Source organism: Oncorhynchus masou, chromosome 17, assembly GCF_036934945.1.
Source record: "Oncorhynchus masou masou isolate Uvic2021 chromosome 17, UVic_Omas_1.1, whole genome shotgun sequence".
Taxonomy (NCBI): Eukaryota; Metazoa; Chordata; class Actinopteri; order Salmoniformes; family Salmonidae; genus Oncorhynchus; species Oncorhynchus masou.
In genome coordinates, this window is record NC_088228.1 from 40,737,796 (window position 1) to 40,764,704 (window position 26,909).

The 26,909-nt window shown below is 40.4% G+C and overlaps 1 protein-coding gene across 2 annotated transcripts in view; it reads left to right on the top strand.

Moving 5' to 3' along the window:
• Positions 1-483: 483 nt before the first annotated feature.
• Positions 484-26,909, top strand: part of LOC135559049 (kelch-like protein 24) — a 64,055-nt gene continuing 37,629 nt past the window's right edge. The window contains exons 1-6 of one of the 2 annotated variants that reach the window (XM_064993385.1): positions 484-594; positions 882-926; positions 4,965-5,068; positions 8,159-9,003; positions 12,020-12,204; positions 23,245-23,363. In XM_064993385.1, the coding sequence (XP_064849457.1) occupies positions 4,994-5,068; positions 8,159-9,003; positions 12,020-12,204; positions 23,245-23,363 (1,224 nt within the window). In that variant the 5' untranslated portion in view covers positions 484-594; positions 882-926; positions 4,965-4,993. The other variant, XM_064993384.1, reaches the window with a different exon arrangement.

The window sequence follows — 26,909 nt, forward strand, 5'->3', positions numbered from 1 at the left end:
AAATGCCAAGAGTGTGCAAAGCTGTCATCAAGGCAAAGGGTGGCTACTTTGAAGAATATCAAATATCAAATATATTTTGATTTGTTTAACACTTTTTTGGTTACTACATGATTCCATATGTGTTATTTCATAGTTTTGATGTCTTCATTACTATTCTACAACATAGAAAATAGTTTAAAATAATAATAATACAAAAAAACTTCAATAAGTAGGTGTGTCCTAACTTTTGGCTGGTACTGTATATAAAATACAATTAATATGATAGGATATAACACAACTATGTTATTGACCAGATTGGGATTGTAAATAAAGTAAATAGTTATTTTTCATCCAATTAAACTTTAAAACTCTTTTGTCAACATTCAGCAATAAGGAACGTTACTGAAGTATGTCTGATTTATACTTTACTAGTCTCCCAACTCATGCGCATACGTGACTCAATGAATAATCATTACGCCTAGATTACTCTTAGGCAATATCCTGGACATGATTACTCAATCGGTGTTGACAACAAAGTTTCAAGGGTTTTTGTGAAAAAGTGGACAACGTCAGGGGAGTGTTTGCAAACAAAGACCAGCCACGTGGAGGACAAAGGTACGTTGGGAAGTGCTGTTTCTGATTCCACAACGGAAATACACTACCCATAAGCACCAATATTTATCGTTGACTCGGTCGGCATATCCCGAGGATGTGACATGTATCTCCGTGTGATGTTTACACTTTGTTACAGTTCTTTGTCTCGAGCATAATACATCATGATGTCTGGGGCATAGATACATGTTTTTTTTGTTGTATGAGAAACATTGCCATCATACCATTTTTGGATCAAGAATTTTCGGGTCAACATTTTCAGAACTTTTTTGTTTCTTGTTTTTTTTCAGCACTCGAAATAGCCGAGGCGGCTCATACGAAAACTCCAGGATAAGGTAAGGTCTTTAGTCCTAACGTACTGTAAAAAATAGTATTTAATACTTTACGTGTATTTCAATACGTTCTTGTATTCAATTGTGGCACTGGATAGTCGTATCCTGTTTAAGTGAATTTGGTGTGCCTATGTTGTTGAGCTAAGCATAATTAAGCACCGTTCAAGTTTGACGAGAAGAGGTCATCGATAATAAAAACAAAAGCTACCAGATAGGCTAATGTATAATTTATGAGATTATAATGCCTACCATAAAGAGAACTCACGGGGTTTGAACTTTTTTGCAGTTGTTATTGTGCATATGGCTACATGCATTTTATTAAAAACGATTTGACATTCACGTTCCATTAATTGCTGCTTCAATATTGACATTTAATCATTATAATGGTCGATTCCACGATGCATAATATGTCAATCCTGATCAGAATTTCATCTGCTCAAAGATTTTGTGATTTGCTTGTTTATTGCGCGCAATTATACCTAGGCTATATGACCATTCCCAATTTAGAATTCGCCTATAAACGTATCTCTCAAAAAAGACACATGACAAGATAGACATTTGGTCACTCTGGCTAGATAAGTGATAGCTGCATAGAACACTTAGTTGGTGTCTTTATGGCCAGGGCCGGGCTTTTTTTTGCTGGGGGGGGGTAGAATTCATCAGGTGCAACTTCGATATTTGGTTGTGCATTAGACATTTTTCCCTTATGTCAGTCACTGACAGCCACTCAATTAGCCATTTCAGCTAACAATTTTTAGATTGATTGCTGGCTGGACTAACTACCAATCTAAACTTGTAGTAATCATGGCCAAATACGGACTGGACACCCAGGGCACATGCCCAGGATCCCTGACCTCCAGGGGGCCCCATTGATTTTGTTAGACATTCTCACTCAGATATCATATTAGCATGGCATAAGTCATGGCAAAATGTGTAGAATTTCAGGAAATGTACTTTAAAACTCATGTTTCTCTCCTAAGTCAAGAGGGGGTCCACTAAAATGTTTTGTTTGCGAGGTGCCTCCCCCCAACCAAATCCCGCTTAGGGCCCCCAAAAGGCTAGAGCCACTGGCAAAAGCTGACTTTCTTTGTGATGCTTGATTAGAAGGAGGTGCTATGGACAATGATAAGCACACGCTAACAGGTTCCGCTTGTGCGTCTGGCTGTGTGTGCCAGGTTAAATATAGCCTGGAGGGAGAATGGCCTAATTTATCAGTAAAGCCAGACGCATTCGCTTTATTAACGACCTCTGTCGTGCTCATGGAGGGACAGGGCACATGCTGGTGCCTCCAAGACAATGCAAGCAAATGTCAACTTCTTTATCTTTACGAGAAAGCAGTTGTTATGAAGGATTCCATTTTTAGAAGTAATTAAACGTGTATGGTTTGAGATCGTCAGCATAGGATAGCCCCCGCCTGTGGGTGTGTGTGTGTGCATACCTGTGTTCCTGTTTCACTTTTACCATCTTACCAAAGTCAGAAAACATTAGACAAAATGTGTGAGTTGATGAACAGACATGGTATGCTTTATGCCCGTTCAATATCCCTCCGCCTCGCCACTGCGGAGGTGAACAAAAGATACTTCAGAAGAGGAGGACGAGGCCAGAATGGATTGACATTGATCTGGTTTGGCAGTCAGTCTTTCTGTTCGGCCCACGCAGTTAGATGATCACCGCTGAAAAGACTGTAGGCCCGGTTTTAACCGGCTTCGCAGATAGCTAGCCCACTGTTGAAAACATGATGACGTGATGCCTGTCTTTCCTTCACCTGCTTTCTTTCACAACAAACGCAATTGACATTTGGGGTGGGCCCCGCTACCATTGCACAACAACTTCTGTCTCTATAGTCTCTGTGATTATGGCCTTGTCAACTGTTGCACTGTGCCCCCGGGGCACAACTGCTTCAGTACAGAGCCAGAGGAAGGGTTTAGGAGATATTTGAAAATGTCTAAACCCGTCCACTTTCCAATGGGGCTATACAACGAGTAACCTCGTTTCTGCCAAAAATAAAATGAAACCATCTCGTATTAAGCGAAATAAGAATGTCCAATGTCAAATCCAGGTAGCCTAGTCAAATAATGAACATCCGATCACATTAACCGTTACTCTCTCGCGGGAATTCCACTAATGGTCCGTATGTAGCCAACGCAGCTGCTGCTCATGTTGGTATCTGTACTGATGGCGCAAAAGCTATGACAGGGAGACACAGTGGAGTGGTAACACACGTGCATGCAGTTGCTCCCTACGCCACTTGGGTACACTGCAGCATCCACCGAGAGGTTCTCGCTGTCAAGTGAATGCCTGACAGCTTGAAAGATGTTTTGGACACTACCTTAGAAATGGTTAACTTTGTTAAAGCAAGGTCCCTAAACTCTCGTGTATTTTCTGCACTATGCAATGATATGGGCAGCGAACATGTAACGCTTTTACAACATACAAAAATGCGCTGGTTATCAAGTGGCAAAGTATTGACAATTGAAAAAAAAATTGAGAGACGAGCTTAAAGTTTTCTTTACTGACCATCATTTTCACTTGTCTGACCGCTTGATGATGACGAGTTTCTCACACGACTGGCCTATCTGGGTGATGTTTTTCTCGCCTGAATGACCAGAATCTAGGATTACAGGGACTCTCCTCAACTATATTCAATGTGCGGAACAAAATTGAGTCTATGATTAAGAAGTTGGAGTTCTTCTCTGTCTGCATTAATAAGGACAACACAGGTCTTTCCATCATTGTATGATTTTTGTGTGTGCAAATGAACTCAAGCTTACGGACAATGTCAAATGTGACAAAGCGAAGCACCTGAGTGAGTTGGGTGTGCAATCCCGGATGACACAAACAACTTGATCCATTATCCCTTCCATGCCCTGCCTCCAGTCCACTTACCGATATCTGAACAAGAGAGCCTCATCGAAATTGCAACAAGCGGTTCTGTGAAAATGTAATTGAATCACAAGCCACTGCCAGATTTCTGTATTGGGCTGCGCTCAGAGTGTCTTGCTTTGGCAAATCGTGCTGTTAAGACACTGATGCCCTTTGCAACCATGTACCCATGTGAGAGTGGATTCTCAGCCCTCACTAGCATGAAAACTAAATCCAGGCACAGACTGTGTATGGAAAATGATTTAAGACTGAGACTCTCTCCAATACAACCCAACATTGCAGAGTTATGTGCATCCTTTCAAGCTCACCCTTCTCATTAACCTGTGGTGAGTTATTCACAATGTTTGATGAACAAATAAGGTTTTATATGTAAGATGGCTAAATAAGGAGCAAAATTATTGATGATTATTATATTATTATTTGTGCCCTGGTCCTATAAGAGCTCTTTGTCACTTCTTATGAGCCAGGTTGTGACAAAAACTCACACTCGTTCTTATGTTTAATACATTTATTGTATAGTGTGTGTGGGGCAGGCTTACAATGATGGCAAAAAACAACATTTGACAGTGCGCTGACCCTGATGCTGGAGGGGGTGCGCAGCTGGAGGTTGAATGTTTGAAGGGGTTCGGAACTATAAAAAGTTTGAGAACCACTGCTCTATTGTGATGCAAGATACTGTATCTCTACCCTGAAGGATTTGGAATTGTTTGTTCAGCTCGTTCTCTTCTCACTGAAGCGCAAAGTAGGTTGTTTCCCTTATGACTTCTTTATATTACTGCCTCTGTTGTGTACTTCTTTTCTCCAATTCATCACAGCAACACTGGTTCAAGTTAAGTAGTTACGCTTAAGTTCATGTAGCTTGTATAACTTGATTTATACTTATATATTGTACGATTTGATCTCGAGTTACACAGGCTTAAAACACATCTATAACACATGTATAATCAGATCTACAGTTCTATAGGGTATAACGCAAAACATATAAGCTGATTTACACTTATATAGGCTTATAACATTCTCTCTCTCTCTCTCTCTCTCTCTCTATAATGTATCGGGTGTAATCTGATTTAAACATACAGGCCCATAAAACCTGTAAATAGTAGCTTGATCCACACATTTATTTACCAATTTATAAATGATTTTCTGGCTTTCTTCCAGGTATCCGGTAGTTCTACAGAGCAGCAGCCATGGTGTTGATCCTGGGCAGACGGCTGAACAGGGAGGATTCTGGGACCCGGGACTCTCCCGCTGTCAAACGAAAGGTGCACACCAAACCCACTCATTTCATCAGAGTTCATCTTAGCTGTTTATTTTGTCCAAAAATTGAAACATTATACTGAAATAATACTGCGGTGCATTTGTGTTGATTTTAAATCCAGTGTGTTTATCTTGTCTTGAAAATCAATTAGAAGTGCAATGTGAAGCAATCATTCCCCAGTGGCAAATAAAAACATAATAAAAACATAGTAAAACATAATAAAACAGAGTAAAACATAATAAAAACATAATAAAACATAATAGAAACATAGTGAAACATAATAAAAACATAATAAAACATAATAAAACATAATAAAACATAGTAAAACATAATGAAAACATAATAAAAACATAATAAAACATAATAAAACATAGTAAAACATAATAAAAACATAATAAGAACATAGTAAAACATAATGAAAACATAATAAAAACATAATAAAACATAATAGAAACATAATGAAACATTTAAAAAACATAGTAAAACATTTAAAAAACATAGTAAAACATAATAAAAACATAATAAAACATAATAGAAACATAATAAAACATTTAAAAAACATAGTAAAACATTTAAAAAACATAGTAAAACATAGTAAAAACATAGTAAAACATAATAAAAACATAGTAAAACATAATAAAAACATAGTAAAACATAATAAAAACATAGTAAAACATAATAAAAACATAGTAAAACATAATAAAACATTTAAAAAACATAGTAAAACATAATAAAAACATAGTAAAACATAATAAAAACATAGTAAAACATAATAAAAACATAATAAAACATAATAAAAACATAGTAAAACATAAAAACATAATAAAAACATAATGAAAACATAGTAAAACATAAAAACATAGTAAAACATAAACATAATAAAACATAATAGAAACATAATAAAAACATAGTAAAACATAATAAAACATAATGAAAACATAGTAAAACATAAAAACATAATGAAAACATAGTAAAACATAAAAACATAATAAAAACAGTAAAACATAAAAACATAGTAAAACATAATAAAACAGAGTGAAACATAATAAAAACATAGTAAAACATAATGAAAACATAGTAAAACATAAAAACATAATAAAAACATAGTAAAACATAAAAACATAATAGAAACATAATAAAAACATAGTAAAACATAATAAAACATAATAAAACATAATAAAAACATAGTAAAACATAATGAAAACATAGTAAAACATAAAAACATAATAAAAACATAGTAAAACATAATAAAACATAATAAAACATAATGAAAACATAGTAAAACATAAAAACATAATAAAACATAATAGAAACATAGTAAAACATAAAAACATAATAGAAACATAATAAAAACATAGTAAAACATAATAAAACATAATAAAACATAATAAAAACATAGTAAAACATAGAAACATAATAAAAACATAGTAAAACATAATAAAAACATAGTAAAACATAATAAAAACATAATAAAACATAATAAAAACATAGTAAAACATAAAAACATAATAAAAACATAATGAAAACATAGTAAAACATAAAAACATAGTAAAACATAAACATAATAAAACATAATAGAAACATAATAAAAACATAGTAAAACATAATAAAACATAATGAAAACATAGTAAAACATAAAAACATAATGAAAACATAGTAAAACATAAAAACATAATAAAAACAGTAAAACATAAAAACATAGTAAAACATAATAAAACAGAGTGAAACATAATAAAAACATAGTAAAACATAATGAAAACATAGTAAAACATAAAAACATAATAAAAACATAGTAAAACATAAAAACATAATAGAAACATAATAAAAACATAGTAAAACATAATAAAACATAATAAAACATAATAAAAACATAGTAAAACATAATGAAAACATAGTAAAACATAAAAACATAATAAAAACATAGTAAAACATAATAAAACATAATAAAACATAATGAAAACATAGTAAAACATAAAAACATAATAAAACATAATAGAAACATAGTAAAACATAAAAACATAATAGAAACATAATAAAAACATAGTAAAACATAATAAAACATAATAAAACATAATAAAAACATAGTAAAACATAGAAACATAATAAAAACATAGTAAAACATAATAAAACATAATTAAAACATAGTAAAACATAGTAAAACATAATAAAACATAATAGAAACATAATAAAAACATAGTAAAACATAATAAAACATAAAAACATAATAAAAACATAGTAAAACATAATAAGAACATAGTAAAACATAATGAAAACATAATAAAAACATAATAAAACATAGTAAAACATAATAAAAACATAATAAAACATAATAAAAACATAGTAAAACATAATAAAAACATAATGAAAACATAGTAAAACATAAAAACATAATAAAAACATAATGAAAACATAGTAAAACATAAAAACATAATAAAAACATAGTAAAACATAAACATAATAAAACATAATAGAAACATAATAAAAACATAGTAAAACATAATAAAACATAATGAAAACATAGTAAAACATAAAAACATAATGAAAACATAGTAAAACATAAAAACATAATAAAAACAGTAAAACATAAAAACATAGTAAAACATAATAAAACAGAGTGAAACATAATAAAAACATAGTAAAACATAATAAAAACATAGTAAAACATAAAAACATAATAAAAACATAATAAAAACATAGTAAAACATAAAAACATAATAGAAACATAATAAAAACATAGTAAAACATAATAAAACATAATAAAACATAATGAAAACATAGTAAAACATAAAAGCATAATAAAAACATAGTAAAACATAAAAACATAATAAAACATAATTAAAACATAGTAAAACATAGTAAAACATAATAAAACATAATACAACATAATACAACATAATACAACATAATAAAAACATAATAAAAACATAATAAACGTAATAAAACGTAATAAAACATAATAAAAACATAATTGGCCTAGAAGCTAAACACAGTTACATTCCCCCTTCCCCACCCCCTTAGTTTACTAGTCAATGCAGGAACACCACTTTGGCCCATAAAATCAAACTCATCATCACAACTTTTCTCCCTCCCCAAGGTGTTCGAGGTGGACTCCAAGACGCTGACCGGTAATGAAGTGCTGGACTTCTCCTCCGGCTCCTCCCACTCAGAGGCCATTTTGCAGGTGTTCAATGAGTTCCGCGACAGCCGGCTCTTCACCGACGTGGTCATCAGCGTGCAGGGCCGCGAGTTCCCCTGCCACCGCGCTGTGCTCTCTGCCTGCTCCTCCTACTTCCGCGCTATGTTCTGCAACGACCACCGTGAGTCGCGTGAGATGCTGGTGGAGATCAACGGCATCCTGGCCGAGGCCATGGACTCCTTCCTCAGCTACGTCTACACGGGCCGCGCCAAGATCACCACCGACAACGTGCAGTTCCTCTTCGAGACCTCCAGCCTCTTCCAGATCTCCACGCTGCGTGAAGCCTGCGCCAAGTTCCTAGAAGACCAACTAGACCCTTGCAACTGCTTGGGCATCCAGCGCTTCGCCGACGCCCACTCTCTGAAACAGCTGGCCAGCCGCTGCCGCTTGTACGCCCTGGCCAGCTTCCCTGACGTGGCCCAACACGAGGAGTTCCTGGACCTGAGGAGGGACGAGCTGGAGGAGTACATCTGCAGTGACGAACTGGCCATCGGGAAGGAGGAGGTGGTGTTTGAGGCAGTGATGCGCTGGGTGTACCACAGTGTGGAGCCCCGGAGGCCCGTGCTTAAAGAACTCTTGCACCACGTCCGTCTGCCCCTGCTGCACCCCAACTACTTTGTCCAGACAGTGGAAGGAGATCAGATCATCCAGACCGCTCCAGAGTGCTACCAGCTCCTCCACGAGGCCCGACGGTACCACGTACTGGGCAACGAGATGATGTCACCCAGAACCCGCCCACGCAGGTATAGTGCAGGGGATGCTGGGAGGTGTAGTTTTGAGGGATCCACCTTAGTCACTATCTTCTATTCAATTCCCTCAATTTTCCCTCAAGGATAAATTAATATGGAACATCTTTTGGGACCGAATGTTCTGATACATCTAAGTAGGGCTAGTTATCTGTATTGTGTATGTTTCTCTGGAGTGGCGCTGTGTTGTGCATTCAAATCTAGTCACATTTTATTTGTGACAGGGGCTGAATACAACATTACTCTGAAATGTTTACTTACAAGCCCTTTCCCAACAATGCAGAGTTAGAAACTACCACCAAAGAAAATGAAATAGTATCACAATAAAATAACAATAACGAGGCTATATACAAGGAATACCTGTGCAGGGATACAAGGTAGTTGAGGTAATGGATGTCATATGTACATGTAGGTCGGGGTAAAGTGACAGTGTTGTTGCTCTGTGTAGTGTTTCTGTGTTGTTGTATTTCTCCACAGCGTCTAGTGTTTAGTTTATTTGTTATTTGGCATATATGCTGAAACAGGAAGTGTTGTGACTGTGTACGGTACAGTTCCAGATCTATCTTCTTCCTCGCCAAAGAGCTGGAAAGCAGATTATGGGTTATTTCTATTTCCTCTTGGCTTGTCACTTATCTGACACTCATTTTACGGAGATTAACTCGGATCCCAAAGTATTAGAAATGTTTGCAAACGAAAACACCTGCCGTTTATCTTAGCTTTACTCTTAGTTCGGTCAAATAACCACCCACCTTTTCTTCTGTGAGGGAGAGAGAGAGAGATGAGACCGAGAGAAAGGTGAGGTAGAATGTCAGTGCTGTTCACTGTTTTCTCCTCCACACCAGACGGTTTGTTCATGAACTCATAACCCTTTGCTTGTGTGTTATTGTGCAGACAGAGACTCATTTAGTTTGTTCTGCAGTCCCATTTTGAAATGGAAATGTGTCATACACATTCCGGTTTGCTGACAGAATAGGTAGGTTGCAAGCATTCGTAGCCTGAATTTTGTTTTGAATTTGTTTTGCGTTGAATCTTGTTTTAATAGCAGAAGTGAAGCAGTGTGTCACATACAGTCCTCTTTATTTTAATTTTAATGTTGTTTGTTTGTGTACAATATACTGTAGATAGGTTCATGTGAGTGTGTGTGGCTCTGAGTTCATCCATATAATTTTCCATTGCTCTTAAAAAGCAACTTAGATTCATACAGTATCTGCTGTTTAGACGCCACGGGTTGAAACAGTGCTGTTCTCTTGTCTATGGAGTTGTTAAGTATTATTTGACTCTGGGTGTCAGTTAGATAGCCGGGAGGTGACGTGTCTCTCTCAGGCGTACCGTGTCAGTATCCAGGCAGATCACAACAGACCAGACATAGAGCCTCCTGTATGTTTGTCTTTGTCTGTGTGTGTAGCCTCGGGGGCCACGAGTTTCAGCTCCTGCCAACAGATGCATGCCATCTCCATTCTCCACCCTCCAAACCCCAAAATGGTCCCCATGGGGAAAGTCTGGGGGTCTGACTGCCCTCTATTGATCTCTCACATACATGTGTCTGACCTGAGCTAATCTTTACCAGTACGGTGTCTAAACAGGTGGGGAATGTAGGACAATATAGGCTAATATAGGCAAAAGTGCACAAAACACGTTGTTAACTAGCATGTCATTGAGTTTGATTTCGAGTTAGCTTAGCATTTCATCCAGGTGGGGATGTTTTGAAGTTTAATTATAAAGATGAATGTTTCTTTGACAGTACCGTGGAGTTGAAGGGGATCATGCTATAGCCCTGCACTTTCCAAACAGGCCCGATTGGGAAGCATTTGGATGTTTCATTGAGGTCCTTGATATTCAGTGGAGTAGAGCCTTTAGTAGGTCAATTCTGTTCTTAAGAAGACTGCATTTTGCCAGGCAGACAAATACAATCATGGAAAGTATTACACATTACACGTTGTGAATTACGAATCTAAAGCTGTGCAGCATGCTGCCTTCTCTCTTTCACTTTAGTCATGAATCAAAACTGACTCGCCTGTATTGTGGTGTTGCTGGGTTGTGTCTTGTTGCTGTCTCATTTTTCCGCTACTACCTGTAGAGGTCATCCGATTATGATTTTTCAACGCTGATACCAATACCGATCATTGGAGGACCAAGAAAGCCGATACCGATTATTCGGCCGATTTGTATTTATTTATTTGTAATAATGACAATTACAACAATAATGAATGAACACTTATTTTAACTTAATATAATACATCAATAAAATCAATTTAGTCTCAAGTAAATAATGCAAAAACAAAGTGTTGGAGAAGAAAGTAAAAGTGCAATATGTGCTATGTAAGAAAGCTAACATTTCAGTTCCTTGCTCAGAACATGAGAACATATGAAAGCTTTTGGTTCCTTTTAACATGAGTCTTCAATATTCTCAGGTAAGAAGTTTTAGGTTGTAGTTATTATAGGACTATTTCTCTCTATACCATTTGTATTTCATTAACCTTTGACTATTGGATGTTCTTATAGGCACTTTAATATTGCCAGTGTAACAGTGTAACAGTATAGCTTCCGTCCCTCTGTCGTTCTGCAACCTGAACGAGGCAGTTAACCCACCGTTCCTAGGTCATCATTGAAAATAAGAATGTGTTCTTAACTGACTTGCCTAGTTAAATAAAGGTAAAAAAATAATTTAAAAATAATATATATATTTTTTTTAATTGGCAAATCGGCGCCAAAAAAATACCCATTTCCGATTGTTATGAAAACTTGAAGTCGGCCCTAATTAATCGGCCATTCCGATTAATCGTCGACCTCTAATTACCTGTATTGTGTATGTTCATCTGGAGTTGTGCTGTGTTGTGTGTTGTTGCTCTGTGTAGTGTTTCTGTGTTGACTTATTTCTCCACAGCAACTAGTGTTTTGTTTATTTGTTATTTTGTTGTGTCTTGTCACTGTGCTGTTGTTTTATTACTGCCCCACCTCACCTGTATTGTGACCTTTTCTTCCCCTCTCCTATTCTTGTTCTCTCTCTCTGCAGGTCGACAGGCTTCTCAGAGGTGATCGTGGTGGTGGGGGGCTGTGAGAGGGTGGGGGGGTTCAACCTGCCTTACACAGAGTGTTACGACCCTGTGACAGGAGAGTGGAAGTCCCTGGCCAAGCTCCCAGAGTTCACCAAGTCAGAGTACGCCGTCTGTGCCCTCCGCAACGACATCCTGGTCTCAGGTGAGCTCCTCACCCTTTGCTTGCCACCCTAAGGAGAGATCAACACGGATTAGTCATGGAAGAATGTCATATTGATTATTTAAAAAATGAAGGTTATGTCATGACAGAGATCAGGAAGTACTCATGGGAGTCACCAATTCCAATTGGTAAATTAGTATTAACCCTCTTTCATTGTTTAACTAGAAAGACTGGTTAAGTCTGTACCATATAGCTGTCACTTAATCAGCTATAGGAACCACTTAACACTATTGGAGGAAAGGAGACTATAGCTCTATTAAGGGAAGAACTCTATTAAAGCCTATTAATACGCAGCCTTAAGAGTACCTCAGCTATGTGGTCCCTCACTGTGGAGTAAAGGAAAGGGAGTAATGTTATGGCCGTTTGCCACATATTTGTTATACCCCAGCCTGTTTGAAAAAGAGGAAAATGTAAGAGCAACATCTGGACACACTCTGCAGGCGTGGTGCCCAGGGAGGCCCTTATTGGCCAGCTCACGCTTCTCTTCCCATTGGCCAAGAGCCAGGCTCTTAGCTCTTCATAGCTTTCAAGGATAAAGTTGCTTCTACAGTTTGATCTATGGTCAGTTTAAAATGTTTCCTCTAGTGGTTGAGGTTAGTATTTAGGGAAGGTTAGCTGATCCAAGATCTGTGTCAGAGTGTTTATAGCCTTTTGACCGGGCTGATTAATGCTGGGAGAAGTGTGCTGCCAAGTTTGGCACAAAATACCCTTTTTAAAGCCTCACTGGACCCAAATTGAACAGGGCAGCGGTATGATAACGTCATCTACACTCCCTAATGAAAACAGCATGGGTTCTATTGTAATACCATACCCCAGGCTTTCGCTCTAATTAGCTGTAAACAAACATTTAAACATATATTTTGTCATGACAGCTAACACATTAGAGGAGTTGGCTGCAAACTGATCTGAAACTATAGGCTAATAAACAACCATCATCACAGAAACATAGAAATCTATCCAACTTTGACAAAGGTTGTATTGGGTTTAATGTACATTGTGGGGTTTACATCATAGCATTGGTGCTAATTGGGATTGTTTTTGCTCAAAAGCAATTAATTAGCCTCAGATAACAAACATGCTAAAAGTACAAATCTGCCAAAGTACAGGGAGAAAAGAGACAAAGAATGAAAAAAGAGAGAGAGAGAGGTTCACGGTCTGCCCAAGAGGGAAAGAGTGCATTTTGTTGTTGTCTTGTACTCTACTTGTGCCAAGTCCTCACGTGTGAGCTGTCAATCTCTCTCTCTCTTTCTGTTTCTCTCTCTCCCTCTGTCCCCCTCTCTCCTTCCCTCTCTGGCTCTCTCACATTCTCTGGAGGGTGTCACTGCAGCAGTACATTAAAGCCCCGTCTGAAATAGGATCAGAATGAGACGGACATGGAACCCTCCAGTCTGTCTGGACCGTTACTGTCACTGACTGCGACCTTAACCCTGGACGTGACTGTCTTTCCCACACTGACCGCACAATTCAGCTCACAACACTCACTGTCAATGACCACAATATCTGACCAATAGAACCCTCCAGTCTGTCTGGACCGTTACTGTCACTGACTGCGACCTTAGCCCTGGACGTGACTGTCTTTCCCACACTGACCGCACAATTCAGCTCACAACACTCACTGTCAATGACCACAATATCTGACCAATAGAACCCTCCAGTCTGTCTGGACCGTTACTGTCACTGACTGCGACCTTAGCCCTGGACGTGACTGTCTTTCCCACACTGACCGCACAATTCAGCTCACAACACTCACTGTCAATGACCACAATATCTGACCAATAGAACCCTCCAGTCTGTCTGGACCGTTACTGTCACTGACTGCGACCTTAGCCCTGGACGTGACTGTCTTTCCCACACTGACCGCACAATTCAGCTCACAACACTCACTGTCAATGACCACAATATCTGACCAATAGAACCCTCCAGTCTGTCTGGACCGTTACTGTCACTGACTGCGACCTTAGCCCTGGACGTGACTGTCTTTCCCACACTGACCGCACAATTCAGCTCACAACACTCACTGTCAATGACCACAATATCTGACCAATAGAACCCTCCAGTCTGTCTGGACCGTTACTGTCACTGACTGCGACCTTAGCCCTGGACGTGACTGTCTTTCCCACACTGACCGCACAATTCAGCTCACAACACTCACTGTCAATGACCACAATATCTGACCAATAGAACCCTCCAGTCTGTCTGGACCGTTACTGTCACTGACTGCGACCTTAGCCCTGGACGTGACTGTCTTTCCCACACTGACCGCACAATTCAGCTCACAACACTCACTGTCAATGACCACAATATCTGACCAATAGAACCCTCCAGTCTGTCTGGACCATTACTGTCACTGACTGCGACCTTAGCCCTGGACGTGACTGTCTTTCCCACACTGACCGCACAATTCAGCTCACAACACTCACTGTCAATGACCACAATATCTGACCAATAGAACCCTCCAGTCTGTCTGGACCGTTACTGTCACTGACTGCGACCTTAGCCCTGGACGTGACTGTCTTTCCCACACTGACCGCACAATTCAGCTCACAACACTCACTGTCAATGACCACAATATCTGACCAATAGAACCCTCCAGTCTGTCTGGACCGTTACTGTCACTGACTGCGACCTTAGCCCTGGACGTGACTGTCTTTCCCACACTGACCGCACAATTCAGCTCACAACACTCACTGTCAATGACCACAATATCTGACCAATAGAACCCTCCAGTCTGTCTGGACCGTTACTGTCACTGACTGCGACCTTAGCCCTGGACGTGACTGTCTTTCCCACACTGACCGCACAATTCAGCTCACAACACTCACTGTCAATGACCACAATATCTGACCAATAGAACCCTCCAGTCTGTCTAGACCGTTACGGTCACTGACTGCGACCTTAGCCCTGGACGTGACTGTCTTTCCCACACTGACCGCACAATTCAGCTCACAACACTCACTGTCAATGACCACAATATCTGACCAATAGAACCCTCCAGTCTGTCTGGACCGTTACTGTCACTGACTGCGACCTTAGCCCTGGACGTGACTGTCTTTCCCACACTGACCGCACAATTCAGCTCACAACACTCACTGTCAATGACCACAATATCTGACCAATAGAACCCTCCAGTCTGTCTGGACCGTTACTGTCACTGACTGCGACCTTAACCCTGGACGTGACTGTCTTTCCCACACTGACCGCACAATTCAGCTCACAACACTCACTGTCAATGACCACAATATCTGACCAATAGAACCCTCCAGTCTGTCTGGACCGTTACTGTCACTGACTGCGACCTTAGCCCTCCAGTCCTTAGCCCTCCAGTCTGTCTGGACCGTTACTGTCACTGACTGCGACCTTAGCCCTGGACGTGACTGTCTTTCCCACACTGACCGCACAATTCAGCTCACAACACTCACTGTCAATGACCACAATATCTGACCAATAGAACCCTCCAGTCTGTCTAGACCGTTACGGTCACTTACTGCGACCTTAGCCCTGGACGTGACTGTCTTTCCCACACTGACCGCACAATTCAGCTCACAACACTCACTGTCAATGACCACAATATCAAAATATCGCAATTTGTCATGAGCCTGTAAAACGGTTGCTATTCACTCCAGTGCCATTCTTTTCTTGATGCCCCTCTCCTTGACATTTCCTAAGGGGTATTTTTAGCGTGCAAGTGTGTCCCTCTCTACGATCTCATGATTAGGAGTATGTGACCAACACTTGCTTCCTGTGAGAACAGAGCTGGTTTGAAAGGCTTATGCGTAGGTTCAATGTCATGAAGTATTTGAGGCTTTTTTTTGTCTAGAAAACTGGTTCTTGTCATATGCTTTGTTTGTTTTTTGGAGACTGATAGGGGCCTATAGGGTAGTCATCAATACCTTGTGTTCTGAATGACAGACAGACACAACTATTAGAGGGTTATACAATAATCCCATACCACTACCCACCCCTAAAAAGTAACAATGGCTGTGTACTAATACTGATAACATGACCTCTTGTGTCCTTTCCTTAATCTTCACCTTAAAATAGGTGGCAGCCACATCTTATTATGTTTCAGACATAATTTTCACATATAGGAGGGGTTTATCTCAATGGACATATGAACATAATTAGTTAACTGTCTTACCAACACATTTGTTTTTGCTGGCCAGCCTTGTATATGTTGCTGTTTACTGCAGTACACAGCCACCCTTTCTTAATTATGGTTAAACACCCATTCTAAGCCCAACAGACTGTGACTGATTGAGAAATCATTTAATTCCGTTGTTAGACGATAAGCCCAACTATTATACTATGGTAAGTCCTTTTATTAAATCAGCTGCTCCTCCTGTCAGTTGGGGCATCTCAGTTTAGAACTGGAGGGGGGAAATGTAGATGGGACTTCTGATCTTTTAAAGCTTAGCAATTAGTTTAAAAGCTTAGCAATTATATTTTATGTATCATATATTGTAATTAAGACACATGATTATGCTATTGGATATGTTTTTATGTCACAATATGACTTATCGCCTGGTTTACTTGCTTATTGTTGTTCATCTTGTTGTTGTGTGATTTTGGTGATGCTGAGTCTGGCTAATATGCATGGCCATACTGGTTAGTCTTGTTTCCTCCACTCTCTGATGCTGAGTCTCTGGTTAGTCTTGTTTCCTCCACTCTCTGATGCTGAGTCTCTGGTTAGTCTTGTTTCCTCCACTCTCTGATGCTGAGTCTCTGGTTAGTCTTGTTTCCTCCACTCTCTGATGCTGAGTCTCTGGTTAGTCTTGTTTCCTCCACTCTCTGATGCTGAGTCTCTGGTTAGTCTTGTTTCCTCCACTCTCTGATGCTGAGTCTCTGGTTAGTCTTGTTTCCTCCACTCTCTGATGCTGAGTCTCTGGTTAGTCTTGTTTCCTCCACTCTCTGATGCTGAGTCTCTGGTTAGTCTTGTTTCCTCCACTCTCTGATGCTGAGTCTCTGGTTAGTCTTGTTTCCTCCACTCTCTGATGCTGAGTCTCTGGTTAGTCTTGTTTCCTCCACTCTCTGATGCTGAGTCTCTGGTTAGTCTTGTTTCCTCCACTCTCTGATGCTGAGTCTCTGGTTAGTCTTGTTTCCTCCACTCTCTGATGCTGAGTCTCTGGTTAGTCTTGTTTCCTCCACTCTCTGATGCTGAGTCTCTGGTTAGTCTTGTTTCCTCCACTCTCTGATGCTGAGTCTCTGGTTAGTCTTGTTTCCTCCACTCTCTGATGCTGAGTCTCTGGTTAGTCTTGTTTCCTCCACTCTCTGATGCTGAGTCTCTGGTTAGTCTTGTTTCCTCCACTCTCTGATGCTGAGTCTCTGGTTAGTCTTGTTTCCTCCACTCTCTGATGCTGAGTCTCTGGTTAGTCTTGTTTCCTCCACTCTCTGATGCTGAGTCTCTGGTTAGTCTTGTTTCCTCCACTCTCTGATGCTGAGTCTCTGGTTAGTCTTGTTTCCTCCACTCTCTGATGCTGAGTCTCTGGTTAGTCTTGTTTCCTCCACTCTCTGATGCTGAGTCTCTGGTTAGTCTTGTTTCCTCCACTCTCTGATGCTGAGTCTCTGGTTAGTCTTGTTTCCTCCACTCTCTGATGCTGAGTCTCTGGTTAGTCTTGTTTCCTCCACTCTCTGATGCTGAGTCTCTGGTTAGTCTTGTTTCCTCCACTCTCTGATGCTGAGTCTCTGGTTAGTCTTGTTTCCTCCACTCTCTGATGCTGAGTCTCTGGTTAGTCTTGTTTCCTCCACTCTCTGATGCTGAGTCTCTGGTTAGTCTTGTTTCCTCCACTCTCTGATGCTGAGTCTCTGGTTAGTCTTGTTTCCTCCACTCTCTGATGCTGAGTCTCTGGTTAGTCTTGTTTCCTCCACTCTCTGATGCTGAGTCTCTGGTTAGTCTTGTTTCCTCCACTCTCTGATGCTGAGTCTCTGGTTAGTCTTGTTTCCTCCACTCTCTGATGCTGAGTCTCTGGTTAGTCTTGTTTCCTCCACTCTCTGATGCTGAGTCTCTGGTTAGTCTTGTTTCCTCCACTCTCTGATGCTGAGTCTCTGGTTAGTCTTGTTTCCTCCACTCTCTGATGCTGAGTCTCTGGTTAGTCTTGTTTCCTCCACTCTCTGATGCTGAGTCTCTGGTTAGTCTTGTTTCCTCCACTCTCTGATGCTGAGTCTCTGGTTAGTCTTGTTTCCTCCACTCTCTGATGCTGAGTCTCTGGTTAGTCTTGTTTCCTCCACTCTCTGATGCTGAGTCTCTGGTTAGTCTTGTTTCCTCCACTCTCTGATGCTGAGTCTCTGGTTAGTCTTGTTTCCTCCACTCTCTGATGCTGAGTCTCTGGTTAGTCTTGTTTCCTCCACTCTCTGATGCTGAGTCTCTGGTTAGTCTTGTTTCCTCCACTCTCTGATGCTGAGTCTCTGGTTAGTCTTGTTTCCTCCACTCTCTGATGCTGAGTCTCTGGTTAGTCTTGTTTCCTCCACTCTCTGATGCTGAGTCTCTGGTTAGTCTTGTTTCCTCCACTCTCTGATGCTGAGTCTCTGGTTAGTCTTGTTTCCTCCACTCTCTGATGCTGAGTCTCTGGTTAGTCTTGTTTCCTCCACTCTCTGATGCTGAGTCTCTGGTTAGTCTTGTTTCCTCCACTCTCTGATGCTGAGTCTCTGGTTAGTCTTGTTTCCTCCACTCTCTGATGCTGAGTCTCTGGTTAGTCTTGTTTCCTCCACTCTCTGATGCTGAGTCTCTGGTTAGTCTTGTTTCCTCCACTCTCTGATGCTGAGTCTCTGGTTAGTCTTGTTTCCTCCACTCTCTGATGCTGAGTCTCTGGTTAGTCTTGTTTCCTCCACTCTCTGATGCTGAGTCTCTGGTTAGTCTTGTTTCCTCCACTCTCTGATGCTGAGTCTCTGGTTAGTCTTGTTTCCTCCACTCTCTGATGCTGAGACTCTGGTTAGTCTTGTTTCCTCCACTCTCTGATGCTGAGTCTCTGGTTAGTCTTGTTTCCTCCACTCTCTGATGCTGAGTCTCTGGTTAGTCTTGTTTCCTCCACTCTCTGATGCTGAGTCTCTGGTTAGTCTTGTTTCCTCCACTCTCTGATGCTGAGTCTCTGGTTAGTCTTGTTTCCTCCACTCTCTGATGCTGAGTCTCTGGTTAGTCTTGTTTCCTCCACTCTCTGATGCTGAGTCTCTGGTTAGTCTTGTTTCCTCCACTCTCTGATGCTGAGTCTCTGGTTAGTCTTGTTTCCTCCACTCTCTGATGCTGAGTCTCTGGTTAGTCTTGTTTCCTCCACTCTCTGATGCTGAGTCTCTGGTTAGTCTTGTTTCCTCCACTCTCTGATGCTGAGTCTCTGGTTAGTCTTGTTTCCTCCACTCTCTGATGCTGAGTCTCTGGTTAGTCTTGTTTCCTCCACTCTCTGATGCTGAGTCTCTGGTTAGTCTTGTTTCCTCCACTCTCTGATGCTGAGTCTCTGGTTAGTCTTGTTTCCTCCACTCTCTGATGCTGAGTCTCTGGTTAGTCTTGTTTCCTCCACTCTCTGATGCTGAGTCTCTGGTTAGTCTTGTTTCCTCCACTCTCTGATGCTGAGTCTCTGGTTAGTCTTGTTTCCTCCACTCTCTGATGCTGAGTCTCTGGTTAGTCTTGTTTCCTCCACTCTCTGATGCTGAGTCTCTGGTTAGTCTTGTTTCCTCCACTCTCTAATGCTGAGTCTCTGGTTAGTCTTGTTTCCTCCACTCTCTGATGCTGAGTCTCTGGTTAGTCTTGTTTCCTCCACTCTCTAATGCTGAGTCTCTGGTTAGTCTTGTTTCCTCCACTCTCTGATGCTGAGTCTCTGGTTAGTCTTGTTTCCTCCACTCTCTGATGCTGAGTCTCTGGTTAGTCTTGTTTCCTCCACTCTCTGATGCTGAGTCTCTGGTTAGTCTTGTTTCCTCCACTCTCTGATGCTGAGTCTCTGGTTAGTCTTGTTTCCTCCACTCTCTGATGCTGAGTCTCTGGTTAGTCTTGTTTCCTCCACTCTCTGATGCTGAGTCTCTGGTTAGTCTTGTTTCCTCCACTCTCTGATGCTGAGTCTCTGGTTAGTCTAGTTTCCTCCACTCTCTGATGCTGAGTCTCTGGTTAGTCTTGTTTCCTCCACTCTCTGATGCTGAGTCTCTGGTTAGTCTTGTTTCCTCCACTCTCTGATGCTGAGTCTCTGGTTAGTCTTGTTTCCTCCACTCTCTGATGCTGAGTCTCTGGTTAGTCTTGTTTCCTCCACTCTCTGATGCTGAGTCTCTGGTTAGTCTTGTTTCCTCCACTCTCTGAAGCTGAGTCTCTGGTTAGTCTTGTTTCCTCCACTCTCTGATGCTGAGTCTCTGGTTAGTCTTGTTTCCTCCACTCTCTGATGCTGAGTCTCTGGTTAGTCTTGTTTCCTCCACTCTCTGATGCTGAGTCTCTGGTTAGTCTTGTTTCCTCCACTCTCTGATGCTGAGTCTCTGGTTAGTCTTGTTTCCTCCACTCTCTGATGCTGAGTCTCTGGTTAGTCTTGTTTCCTCCACTCTCTGATGCTGAGTCTCTGGTTAGTCTTGTTTCCTCCACTCTCTGATGCTGAGTCTCTGGTTAGTCTTGTTTCCTCCACTCTCTGATGCTGAGTCTCTGGTTAGTCTTGTTTCCTCCACTCTCTGATGCTGAGTCTCTGGTTAGTCTTGTTTCCTCCACTCTCTGATGCTGAGTCTCTGGTTAGTCTTGTTTCCTCCACTCTCTGATGCTGAGTCTCTGGTTAGTCTTGTTTCCTCCACTCTCTGATGCTGAGTCTCTTGTTAGTCTTGTTTCCTCCACTCTCTGATGCTGAGTCTCTGGTTAGTCTTGTTTCCTCCACTCTCTGATGCTGAGTCTCTGGTTAGTCTTGTTTCCTCCACTCTCTGATGCTGAGTCTCTGGTTAGTCTTGTTTCCTCCACTCTCTGATGCTGAGTCTCTGGTTAGTCTTGTTTCCTCCACTCTGATGCTGAGTCTCTGGTTAGTCTAGTTTCCTCCACTCTCTGATGCTGAGTCTCTGGTTAGTCTAGTTTCCTCCACTCTCTGATGCTGAGTCTCTGGTTAGTCTTGTTTCCTCCACTCTCTGATGCTGAGTCTCTGGTTAGTCTTGTTTCCTCCACTCTCTGATGCTGAGTCTCTGGTTAGTCTTGTTTCCTCCACTCTCTGATGCTGAGTCTCTGGTTGGTCTTGTTTCCTCCACTCTCTCTCAACATCCCAAACACTGAACCATCTCTTTGTTTAGAAGGATGATTCTGAAGAGGGGTCTTTCTTGGACACTCAGCGTTCATGTCAATCTCCCAACAACTTCATATTACTTCAGAGGGAACTAATGTAGAGAGAGAGAGAGAACCTGGTTGGCTTAATAGCTACACATGTTGTTGTTCCTTCTCACTGAGGAGAATATTTAAAAAATATTAAACTGTGAGTGGGTAGAGACCGGGAGTAGGGGAAATAATCCGACTGCTGCTTTATAGGAAATGAAGATATCCTGTTTCTCATTTAAAGTCTTGTGCTAGGCAGGGGTATGCATGTGCTCTACGTAGGTGCAGTGTTTGAAGGCCCTGTAAAAAGTCTGGTTGCGCGTGGTTGTGTCATGCATGTCGTGTGTGTTGTGTTTGTAAGCACCTATAAAGAGCCATGGTGTATGTGTGTTCGTGACATACGTGTGTGTTGTTTGCTCCGTGTCGAAGTACACTTTGATTAGCAGGATTGCCCATAAAGCCTAGCTCAAACCTTTCGCTCAGATAAGACAGTGGTCAAAGTACACTTTGATCAGCAGGATTGCCCATAAAGCCTAGCTCAAAACTTTCGCTCAGATAAGACAGTGGTCGAAGTACACTTTGATCAGCAGGATTGCCCATAAAGCCTAGCTCAAACCTTTGGCTCAGATAAGACAGTGGTCGAAGTACACTTTGATCAGCAGGATTGCCCATAAAGCCTAGCTCAAACCTTTGGCTCAGATAAGACAGTGGTCGAAGTACACTTTGATCAGCAGGATTGCCCATGAAGCCTAGCTCAAACCTTTGGCTCAGATAAGACAGTGGTCGAAGTACACTTTGATCAGCAGGATTGCCCATAAAGCCTAGCTCAAACCTTTGGCTCAGATAAGACAGTGGTCGAAGTACACTTTGATCAGCAGGATTGCCCATAAAGCCTAGCTCAAACCTTTGGCTCAGATAAGACAGTGGTCGAAGTACACTTTGATCAGCAGGATTGCCCATAAAGCCTAGCTCAAACCTTTGGCTCAGATAAGACAGTGGTCGAAGTCACATTTATCAGTGCCGTCAGGTAGCTTGTGTTCATGTAAACATAATTATTAGGGAAATCATTCTTGCAGAGCATGTAAACGTTTAAATCAAATGATTATATTAATCTGACTATCCACAATAATCAGATTATTGTGTGCATGTAACCGTACTTAGTGTCAGCTGTGCCTTACTAAATGTGGCCTTGACATTTCAACCCAAATACATAACCCATTCACAGTTTGGATGTTGCTCAAGATCAACTTATTCTATTTCTGAAGAAATGTCTTTATTAGATGAAATTGGTTTGAATTGGAACCAAGGGCTTATTTTGTGGTTGATACAGACTTTGTTTTTTTGGCTATTGCTGTGTGTCAATACAATTACATTTGAGATGAGTGAAAACAACCAAAGACGATGACAAGTTAGTTAAAAAACACTGGTGTAGCAGAGACGGTTCGGTGAACTACACTCAGAGTTAATGCCTCGGCTTGAGTTCAGTGGGCTAACATCATCCAAGTTAGCTAAAAAACACTGGTGTAGCAGAGACGGTTCGGTGAACTACACTCAGAGTTAATGCCTCGGCTTGAGTTCAGTGGGCTAACATCATCCAAGTTAGCTAAAAAACACTGGTGTAGCAGAGACGGTTCGGTGAACTACACTCACGTGTTGAGTAACTTGGCCTAACACTCTGGCTAGCTCTCAGAGGTTAATGCCTAGGCTTGAGTTCAGTGGGCTAACATCATCCTAAGTCACTCAGTGTCAAGGCTAACGGTGTTGTGTGTGTTTTCCAGGGGGCCGTATCAACGGCAGAGATGTGTGGATGTACAACTCTCAGCTCAACCTATGGATCCGAGTTGCTTCACTCAACAAAGGACGCTGGAGACACAAGATGGTGGTCCTACTGGGGAAGGTAAGCAGATCACTGTTCAGACACCCTGTTATTTCATCATCATCGCCTTTTTCTAATTATATATTATTATATATACAGTGCCTTGCAAAAGTATTCAGACCCCTTGGATTTTGTCACAATTTATTGTTACAAGGTGGGATTTAAATGGATTGAATTGTCAGTTTTTGTCAACAATCTACACAAAATACTCTAACGTCAAGGTGGACCAAAAAATATACGTTTAAATTTTTATAAGATGAATAAAAATGAACTAATAACTAAAATATAGTTGTTGCTTACGTATTCAGCTCCCTGAACCCATACATAAACACATTTTGTCATCCATTCCAGCTGTGAGTGTTTCTGGGTAAGTCTCTAAGAGCGTTACACACCTTGATTGTGCAATATTTGCCTATTATTCTTCTCAAAATTCTTCAAGCTCTGTCAAGTTGGTTGTTGATCATGGCTAGACAGCCATTCTCATGTCTCAAGTCTATTTCAAGCAGATTTAAGTAAAAACTGTAACTTGGCCACTTAGGAACATTCAATATCTTCTTGGTGAGCAACTCCAGTGTAGATTTGGCCTTGTGTTGTAAGTTATTGTCCTACTGAAAGGTGAATTCCTCTCAGTGTCTGGTGTAAAGCAGACTGAAGCATGTTTTGCTCTAGGTTTTTGCCTGTGTATCCCTTTGCCCTGTTTTTTGCAGTATTGCTTTATTGCCTTGTTGCATACAATATGCATGTTTTGGAATATTTTGTGTTTTCACTCTGTCATTTAAGTCATTATTGTGAAGTCACAATGTTGTTGATCAATCCCCAGTTCTCTCCCATCATAGCCATTGAACTCCGTAGCTGGTTAAAATCACCATTGGCCTTGTGGTAACGTTCCTGAGCAGTTTCATTCCTCACCTGCAGCTCAGTTCAGAAGGACGACTGTATCTTTGAGGTGTCTGGGTGGTTTAATACATAATACACAGCATAATTATTAACTAGACCATGATTAAAGAGATATTCAATGTCTGTGTCAGGTATACTACCTTTCCGGCGCTCAAGGTCACCAGGCTGCTCATTATTTAGGAGGCTTTCGAAAAGCTCCCTGCTCTTTGTAGTTGAATCTGTGCTTGAAATTCAATACTTGACTAAGGGATCTTACAGATGTTGTATGTATCTGGGACAGAGGAAGGGTTAGTCATTTAAAATTCATGTCAACAGACTGAGTCCATGTGATTTGTTAAGCCAAATTTTACTCCTGAACTAATTTAGCCTAAACATAGGGCCTGAATACTTATACAATAAATATATTTTAGTTATGAAATGTTTTATTAATCTTCCACTTTGAGTATATTATTGACAACATTATTATTGACAAAAACACAATTAAAACCATGTTAATCCCACTTTGTAACACAATAAAATGTGAAGAACTCCAAGGGGTCTGGACAAAGTAAGCAGGTGATCTCCCTTTACAGATCTTTGATCAGACACCCATTACCTCTCTTCCTGTTTATCTACAGTGTCTTCAGAAAGTATTCATATCCCTTGACTTGTTCCACATGTTGCTGTGTTACAGATTCCACATTTTGTTGTGTTATATATATTTTTTTCTCTCTACACACAATACCCTATAGTGACAAAGTGAAAACGTGTTTTGCAAATTTTTTGCTAGACAGCGATTCTCAACTCTTGCCATAGATTTTCAATACGATTTAAGTCAAAACTGTAACTATGCCACTCAGGGACATTTAATGTCGTCTTGGTCAGCAACTACAATGTATATTTGGCCTTGTGTTATTGTCCTGCTGAAAGGTGAATGTGTCTCCGAGTGTCTGTTGGAAAGCAGACTGAAACAGCTTTTCCTCCAGGATTTAGCCTGTGCTTATCTCTACTCCGTTTCCTTTTATCCTAAAAAACTCCTTAGTCCTTGTCGATGACAAGCATACCATAACATGATGCAGCCACCACTTGAAATTATGAAGGGAAGTCCTCAGTGATGTGAATGGAGTGATGGAGGTGCCCCATAATGCTTTGTATTCAGGACAGTTTTACTTTAGTGGCTTATTGCAAACAGGATGCATGTTTTGGACTATTCTTATTCTGTACAGGGCTTCCTTCTTTTCACTCTGTCATTTAGGTTAGTATTGTGGAGTAACTACTGTCCTAACACAGCCATTAAACTCACCATTGGCCTCATGGTGAAATCCCTGAGCAACTTCCTTCCTCGCCGAAAGTGTCTGGGTGTACTTATACCCCAGCCAAAGTGTAATTAACAACTTCACCATACTAAAAGGGGTATTTTTTTACCCGTTTACCAGTAGGGGCCCTTCTTTGCGAGGAAAACCTACCAGGTCTTTGTGGTTGAATCGGTGTTTGAAATTCACTGCTCGACTGAGGGACCTTACAGATAATTGTATGTGTGTGTGCGGTACAGAGATGAGGTAGTGTGGTGGCATTTTTCTGCTTTACCAAATGAGGAGAGAGTTACAAACTTCACACACCAGTCAGAGTTACACTTAAACTACATATTTTTAATAAGAGCTTTGCAATAGCCTTTTTGACTTTCAATGATGCGCTATCTCTAATGAACCATTGAAAAGTACCAACAGAAAAGTACAAAGATCTTTTATAGCCAAGATACACCCCTCTCAACTTACATGACGAATAACAGGATCTTAGGAACAGTTCACAAAGGTTAAGATTTGTATGAAAGAAAGCTATAAAACATACCAGACAGTTACTGCTGTGTCAACAGTTCTCATTGTAAAGACCAGTGTCTGGGCCCTCCTACTCCAAACTGGAACCCTTCTCATCCTGGTACGGTATAGCACGATAACATTACCTCATGTTATCTGGAATGCTCTTTAGGCTTTATTACCCAAATACATCGTAAATCTCCTCTGTCAATGCTATCTCATAGAGGCCCATCCTCATTGGAACACACACACAATACTCTATTCTGTCGATTGTAGCAACTGTTATAATGTAATACAAGCATTGTAGCATAATCTTTATAACATCATCTTGCAATTTTCCACGACAGTAGTCATTCTAAAGTCATGTTAAACACTATTATTGCAAGTAGGGTTGCAAAGGGTCGGAAACCTTCCGGTAAATTTCCATGGGAAGTTAAGCCTGGGAATTTGACTTAAATTCATCAAAATGTTAGCTTATAACAGTGACCTTTGTTGTGGGATACACATATTATGTTTAAACTATCCCCAATTCAATGGAATTGAAACCCTCTGCATCACATGTGCAGTGCACTCTTCCATCTCATGTACAGCCGATTCTCAAGATCTTGCACACTAATGAGATGCTATTGAGCCCACACTACTACACAGTCTGATCCAAGGACCACATGCTTACTGGTACGTTTTGATTACAATACCGGGGGTGAATATATTTTATGACACATTATTTTTTTGTTAACTAGGAAATAGTGGCCTACAGCAAAGTGTGTTTAAATGATTTCTAACTTGTTAACAATTTCTGCTAGTTAGTTTTTGGTACCATGTGGGTTTTAGCTCGTTTGAGCCTGCTAACTGAGGAGTGTTAATTCACCTGTTTCCA